At 38.2% G+C, this 7829-nt stretch overlaps 2 protein-coding genes across 2 annotated transcripts in view; one reads left to right on the forward strand and one right to left on the reverse strand.

Moving 5' to 3' along the window:
* The window catches only part of LOC140950322 (uncharacterized), a 1567-nt gene extending 992 nt beyond the window's left edge, over nucleotides 1-575 (forward strand). The window contains exon 3 of the mRNA XM_073399546.1: nucleotides 265-575. Coding sequence (XP_073255647.1) covers nucleotides 265-466 — 202 coding nt within the window. The 3' untranslated portion in view covers nucleotides 467-575. The remainder of the gene's footprint in view (nucleotides 1-264) is intronic.
* Nucleotides 576-751: 176 nt separating this feature from the next.
* On the reverse strand, nucleotides 752-6113 carry LOC140949648 (uncharacterized). Its single transcript, XM_073398800.1, has 9 exons — nucleotides 5623-6113; nucleotides 4431-4785; nucleotides 3764-3961; nucleotides 3337-3523; nucleotides 2814-3062; nucleotides 2314-2485; nucleotides 1845-1996; nucleotides 1554-1748; nucleotides 752-1371 (listed from the first exon to the last, which is right to left on the reverse strand). Exons 1-9 carry the CDS (start codon nucleotides 6111-6113, stop codon nucleotides 1235-1237), a joined length of 2136 nt encoding a protein of 711 aa, XP_073254901.1. The 3' UTR covers nucleotides 752-1234.
* Nucleotides 6114-7829: the final 1716 nt, after the last annotated feature.

Below are 7829 nucleotides of genomic sequence, written 5' to 3' on the forward strand. Positions count from 1 at the left end.
TAGTAATAACTTTGTCTGGTTACCTTGCGTTTCGGTGATTGGTTAGGGAAGTTAGCGTTGATTGCATTTTCGGTTGTCTAAATATACTGCATATATATAGTATTGCCTTTTTCCTCTGGTGACTCCCCACCCAAAACAAACGAACATTCTCAAAGTTATATGCCTTTGTCCAAGTATTTTTCAGTTAAATCTCCTTGTGCGACTACCTTAGCTACCATGAGCAAAATCTGATCACAATACTTTGCTTTCTCCTGTCTCTTTCAGCTTCCTACGAAGTGTTTCATATCGTGAGTTTTCAAGACTTATGTATGGGATCTTGGGAAACAGAAGGATTCCCTTGCCAGCATGTGCATACACTGCCATAAGGCAACAATTTCCAGTCAGTAAAGATGAACGTTTTACAGGATTCGACCTTGATGAGGAAGAAAACCTGGACCTTGACGAGGAAGAAACCTTGGCCATGTAGATGATGAAAATTTGCGAGAGCAAATAGACTCTCACTTTTTTAAATGTAATTTCTATTTTCTAACTCACACCATACAGACATGCGTGAATCAGGTGTATTGTTTGATTTGTGGTTGGTTATGAACAGGAATACAATGCTATCAATGATCTTTAAAGAAAATTGTTCAGATCTTTTAGAACGTCTTCCAACTATGTATTACAAGACCAGTTAGGATAAATTAAATGAGGATAATTATTTGACTTTACGAGGCTGATAGTTGATAGTTGGTTAAATAAAAATGGGGGGGGGGGGTATTCTGGAAGTGGTATTTCACAGTCATAGGGGAGTACATAGAGTAACCACCCCTGTACTTTCAGAGCAGTTTTTAAATTCTCAAAAGGGTTTTTTCCCTTGTTTTGGTTTTGCTTTATCACACTGGTATGATGGAAAAATCTTGTGTCATTGCCACGTTCAGTAAATTCTTGATACTTATCCAAGTGGTTCACTAAATTTTTACATCTGACAATAATTTTTTAGATTGGCCACACTGTTTCCTTTAAGTTGGTTTTACAATTGCTGGTTTGAAATTGACATCATGCCGGCCATGTTGGTGTGGTGTGTTAGGGTTAAGAACAAAAGCATTTTTCTCCTCTGGGAGTTAGACCCTGTTTTCATGTAAATTCTTTGCGAAAAAATTCTATTGTATTGACCACCAACACACCACCATGGCTGCCTTGTCACGTGGTTGCAAGCCAAGAATACTCAAACAAAAACCGCTTTAGTGTTTAACTATTTTTTTCTCCTATTGCGTGGACAATCCACAACATTTTTGTGGCCCTTCAGAGGCTGCTTGCACTCCCGGCATTTTCTGGTGGTTTTCTCTCTCCTTTGAGACTGCTGTCCAGTGGTTTCTGGGACCTGAGAAACTGGTGAGGCAAAAAAAAAATGGGACTTAAAATTACAAATTCCCATAGTAGTACTTTAATACATTGGTAAAGGGATGACAATAAAAAAAAATGTTCAGATAAGGAGATTTTGCCATAGATTATCTATGAAAACAGTTATAATCAATTGGTGGAGTGTACAGCAGTGATGTGATGCAAAGTACCTGGTGTGGTTGGAGGGACATCTGTTACCACCATTTTGCTCCTTTGTTGCCTCTTCAGCAAAGCCTCTGCTCTAGGCTGCTTCTCGAGCATGGTGTTCATTGCAGCAGGGGTCTTCTCATAAAGCTTGGTATTTGCATCCTTCAATTCATCTCTGCTCGCATTCATATACGTCTGAAAGATCTCCTCAACATACCCTAAAATAAAAACAGAAAACTCGGTAAAAATAATACTTTTTCAGATTTTTCAAAACAAAAATTTTCAAGTTCACATCTGGACATCCAAATGCTTACCAAAGTTTGGTTCGACTCTCACATCTCTGACAGTAGCTTCACCATTCTTAAACTTTGGGTAAGATACTTTCACCCTCTCAACCCCATCTTTCTCTCGACGTTTCACCTCTCTATGCAGATTAAAGTTGAAGTGAACTGCAGCCAAGATGTGCCTAGGATGTAAATGCCTATTTGAGTCGTAGGTTACATTACAATATACATCAATTTTACAACATCAAGATGGGAACAGACAAGCACAACCATGATTAAATGAATAATACGTTACACCTAAAAATTTGGGTGGGGCTTGTGGATGCAATTCTGGGAACCCTTAACCTTTTTCTGACCAAAAATAATGTGAATTTGCCAACCTTAGTCTTGATTGTAAAAAAGAGCTTTTTGGTAATAGCCATACCAAATTCCAGAAAATAAAATTGTGCAAGAGCTATCACCATCATACAAGAACAAAAAGACGATAAACCATTTGTACCTGCAATACATGCCAACATAGGAGTAAGCAATCATCTTTGGCGCAAAGTGGTTGAGGACCGAGTGAAAACCTTCCAAACAGCTTGTTTGGGCATGAGGAGAAGCTTGTTTAATTCCCCTTACCAGGGCCTTATTGCTGAGTGCCTCACATAATTTTTCGTACACCAGTGTCCCTATTAATCAAGAAATGGAGAGATCAGAATCAGTACCTACTAACATGGAACTGACATGGTGTCAAATTACAAGGCTAGCATACCACTAGAGTACTGTAGTACATTTTTGTGACGATTCTTTTACTACCTTGAGCTATTTACACCATACGATTTTCCATAATTATTACATAAGGCAAGGGTTGGCTCTGGGGAGTATTGAGAATATCGGTTATTTTCAAAAGATTCATCTTCAAATTGAACACTTGGGCGAACCCCCCTGTCCAACAGATCATCTGAAAAACAGCAAAGCAACAACCTTACTTTTACAAGGCTTCACCTATGAACATACCACTTCTTAACCATTTCCGTGGTTCAATATTTCCATGGGCGCATTTATTGAACAGGGGATCACTGAAGCCAGAATGCTTATTGATGACATGATTAAGGAATCCCTTAAACTTTGCCAAAATAACTCTCCCATTGCCACTGAAGGTAGAGGTGGCACTCCAGTGGAGGTGCCTTTCACATGGCTTTATCCACTCAGATAGGGCTTCACAGTCTTTCAGTTTTGCAATCTTCGATAGTACTTTGCGGATTTCTGTGGAAAGACAAAGAGAAAAAACAAAACTTTCATAAGGGTTTGGATTGATCAGGTAATGTATCACTCAGTATCCAGGCCTCTCGCACTGGTTTAGGCTAATGCCCGATCCCCAGGATTGACAGTGTGTGCAAATGCCCTACAGTTGACCCAGGAGGGAGGGGGGGGGATGGTTGCAGCTGGAATTGATTGATGCGTAATGTTTGGAACAGACAAGAAGTTTACAAAAATATAACACAATCTACAATGATAGTGAAGACTGGTATATCCTTACTCTTCTTTAGATGCCAGATGTCGAAGTAGTGAACAATGCTTGTAAGAACATTTTTCATGTGGCTGGCTATAGTGGTATGTCTGTCTGAAATGAATGTGGTGATCAGAAGGCCATAAGCCAGCAAGAAGTCCATGCAATGTTGAAATGCCATAAATTCCATCCCTGTACTATTTCCAGCCTCATTCCTCTATAAAAAAAAAAATGATGGATATAAATAAAACGGAAAGACCAGTTTGATGTCTCCAATGAAAGTTAAATTATTGGTAAGGTCAATTAGCAAGTTAAAAGAGTGCATCTGAGAATAAAAGAGTAGTGTACATACATTATGAACTCTATATAAAGTATGATGTATTTCTAAGTGACATTGCAGGGAGCTACACTGTAGGTGCATTACTCAGAAGTAATAATGATAAAAAATATATCTAACCTGAACCAGAGAAAAATGAATAATCATGGGAACAGTGCAGCAGAAGATTGTATAGGCACCAAATTTTGCACTGTGTCCCATGCTATCATGGCGACCATCTCCTGCAATAATAATGCCATCTTCAATGGCCTTTAGTTTTGCAAGCATCTGAGCTTGGTATCTTTGCCAGTACAGGTAGACTGAAGGGAAGAGTTTGGTCTAAAATGCTAAAAAAGTAAACTTCATTATTTGTATACTGTAATAGCATAAAATCCCAATAATAAGCCCCCTCAAACTCTCAAACATAAATATCCTCGTACTAATAGGAGCCCATGGATTGATAATGGTAAGCTGTTTTAGACTGTTTTCTTAGTGTTTTAAACAGTTTTATTGTAATGTCTAACCCATTCTGGAATGGGTCTTCCAAATATGCCCAGCAAAAAAAGCCCTTAAGTTTAAATAAATAAAAATTCAGGGCTAATTATTTCGGTTATTTCAACTCCAAGAAGGAAATGTACTTGTCAGACCTGCACAATCAGTTTATCGTCTAAAATTCCTTTCTGTAGTTTTACTGACTGCAATACAAGCAATCATTTTACAATAATAAAATTAACTGAAAAATGTAAATAAGGCTCAGAATCAATAAAATGGGGGTATTATCATAGAATACAAATGAGACAAGACTTACCCTTTGATATTTGAAGAATGTGTTGATAGACACACAACCAAGTCCCATATGGCGAAACACTTGAAACACTTTGGTGGCTGATCCTCCTGAAAGCAGAGTGCTCATACAAAGGAGAAAGTTCCCGGCTGGTATCTTTGAGTTGGGCAACAAGGGCTGGCTGTACCATGTCTGTTCTTTCTGACATTTTTGGTTAATGCAGGTTGTTTTAATAATGACCTCTGTACCATTTTCTCTGGCTTCAACCAGTGGATTATCAGCTTTGCAGATTGTACAAAATCTAAAAAGCAGCAGCAATTTTGTCAAGAAGACAATGTGCTTTGGTTCAGATCTTAGGTTTGAACCCTTCAGTGGCAACCTGCAAAAAAATAATCATGTAATAAAAAATCTGTACTACCCCATAGCTTTGCAACTTACAAAACCCTTGAAAATATTACCCTTTGAAGTGTTTCTGAAAGGCAATATATAAATAATTACAGTACTTTAAGGCAGACAATAAAAGTTAATATATTTTTTAATTACCAGTACCCTTACACAGCATTCCTAACTAATTCTAGGGTCCTTTTTGCATTTGCTAGGATGTTTTGCCTTTTGTTCACTGGATTCTGAAATATTACTAAGTATTTAGAGTAAGTAAAAAGTAATCAGATCTCAGTGTCACAGAACCAAAAAATAATGGTGCACACATGCATTTAAATTATGGATTGCTATGTCAAATATGCTAAAGGACCTTGACCATTAGTGGTTTGAGCTACTTTGTATCAATATGACAACATTTTCTTGGCTACCTGGCACCTAAAAGTAGCTGAATTCAAAATCTCTGGCCATTGCAGCCCAAGGGCTGGATTACGGACTGTACAATACGTTGAATACTAAGACTAACTATTATAAATAAATATCAGTAAATAAATAAAACAAAGGAACAAAATACAACGTCATGAAATTTAAGAAAATAGCCGCGAATTTACAATAAAACCATTAGAAAATAGCCGCGTTATGCATGATAAAACTATTCATTAGTCTATTTGTTCTACAAAGAGGCACGTTAAAAACGCGCTTATTCCTTAAGGCTACAGTACTAAGATTACGTGGCGGCAAAAGACCATGCAATTTGTGGAGGCTGTTGTCCTTAATCTCATTGAATAGGCGCTCTGTCCGCCATTGGCGCCGTTGGTGGAGGGTGGCAATATTGCACTCTTTTAGAGCCTCTTGATAGCCTAAATCAGGGAAAATAATTCTAAGTGCACGGCGCTGAATTTTCTCTAGCTCTTCAGAGAGATACTCAGGCAGACCATTGTGGAAAACTTGGCAGGCATATTCAGACATGGGCCGGATACACGTAGTATAGAAACAAAGTAGCTGCGCAGGATCTCCTTTTGCACGCTTAAGCTGCCTTAATAGGTATAGCCTAGAGGCTCCTTTTTTGATAACATTATCTATGTGAGCGTTCCACTTTAGATTGTTTGAAATTGTGAGACCAAGAAGTTTTGCGCTAGTTACGACCTCAATTGGTTTGTTGTTAATAGTAACTGTTTCGAAAGGATCTACAGACCTTGAGAAACTTATCTGCAACTCTTTACACTTGGTCTCATTCAACTGGAACTTATCTATTTCGGCTTGCCTAACTAGGTCGTCTACAGCAAATTGGATTCCACTTGGTTGGCCCTTGTGGACTGTCTCGGCCATCGATGTGTCATCGACGTACTTCCAAATCAACTTTATTGGTACATCCAATTAAAATGGGTTTTCACATACCAATTACAATAAAATCTAATATGAACAATAGAAATTCAATATAAACATTTGAAAGTGAAAAAACATTACCATACTATTTAAAAAATATAAAATATGCATAATTACACCTATTGAGTGTCAATGGCTTAAAAACTCGTCAAGGGCACGTCCTTTAATCGCATTCTTAAAAACATTAAATGACTCTATGTTTGCTAAACTTTCTGGAAGGTCATTCCAGAGCTGAACAGCCCTATATGAGAAAGATCGCTGACCTGTTGCTGATCTAAAAGATGGTACATGAAGTTTATCTTTATTCCTAGTATTTCTAGTATGCATCTGCCTTCTTGTCGAAAACTTATTACACAAGGATGGTGGGGCTAATCCCTTTATACATTTGAAAGCCATTAAAATGTCTCTAACCTCCAGTTGCTTAGCAACCGGCAACCAGTGGAGTTCCTTTAACATCGGCGTGATGTGCTCATACTTTCTTGTGCCAGTCACAATCCGTGCCGCAAAATTCTGAACTTTTTGAAGCCTAGCAATGTTCTTTTTTGTTGTACTAGACCACATGGAGGAACAATAGAAAATCTTGCTGAACACTAATGAATTTATGATGGCTATGAGCGTAGACCTATCAAACAAATGTTTCACACGATTGATTTGGCACAGGCTGACACCATTGACATTGATGTCATTTATCATTACCAGGAAGAGCCAAGGCCCCAATTTTGTCCCCTGCGGGACACCTGCCCTGACAGATCCCCAATCAAGCGTGTTCAGCGTGTCTTACCCCGAATTGCACGCTAAGCGTGCTACAATTCGCACACTTACCGTGACATATGGCACCCTACAAAAAAACAAAAGGTATAGCGTGTTAAATTTACCAAAACAAAGGCGTGTGTCCGTCTTTGTTTTTTCAATTTAATATGCGCATATCCGTGATCTACGGCACGCTAAGCGTGTCGTGCAAGCGTGTCGTGAGCGTGCTTTCACCTTTAGCATAAAATTCCTGTGGAGGGTCACAAATACAGTACTAAGGAATCGTATCCGTTCAATCACAACTTGTCTCTTTAATTCAGAAACAACGAAACACTGGTTTGTTATTTGAAAATATGTATTTTTATTACACGTACTCGATGAAAACGAGAATATTATGAAAGCTGGGTACTAGGTACTTTCGGAAAATCGCAAAAACTAATTCCCAGCAAGAAAAACCAATCTGTCCTAATCGCAAAAATTAGTTCCCGCGAAACACAAAAAATCTCCAATCCGCAAAAATAAACTCCTGTAAAAATTTCGTGCCACACGGTATATGTGAAAGGGGTTACCGGTTAACCGACCTTAATCTTAAAGCTTTCATATTCGAATTCAAATTTTGCACTAATTCTGGCCGGTTATCTTAACCCAGCTTTGAACAACCTGGCCCAGGAATCTAAACGTATCCTGCACAGGACTTAACACTCCGCTGTTCGAGACTTGGTAAATTTGGCTCTGCATTATTTGTGAACAGTTCTTAATTCAAATGATCTCGTTGATTGATAAGTGGTTTACAATATTCATCAAAAATAACAAACAACAACATATTTTATTAAATTGCCAATGTCTTATGAAGGATAATAAAATGTTTTACATTACTCTTGCCTAACTGTTTTCTGTTCATGGCTCCTC

This window comes from Porites lutea, chromosome 10, assembly GCF_958299795.1.
Source record: "Porites lutea chromosome 10, jaPorLute2.1, whole genome shotgun sequence".
NCBI lineage: Eukaryota > Metazoa > Cnidaria > Anthozoa > Scleractinia > Poritidae > Porites > Porites lutea.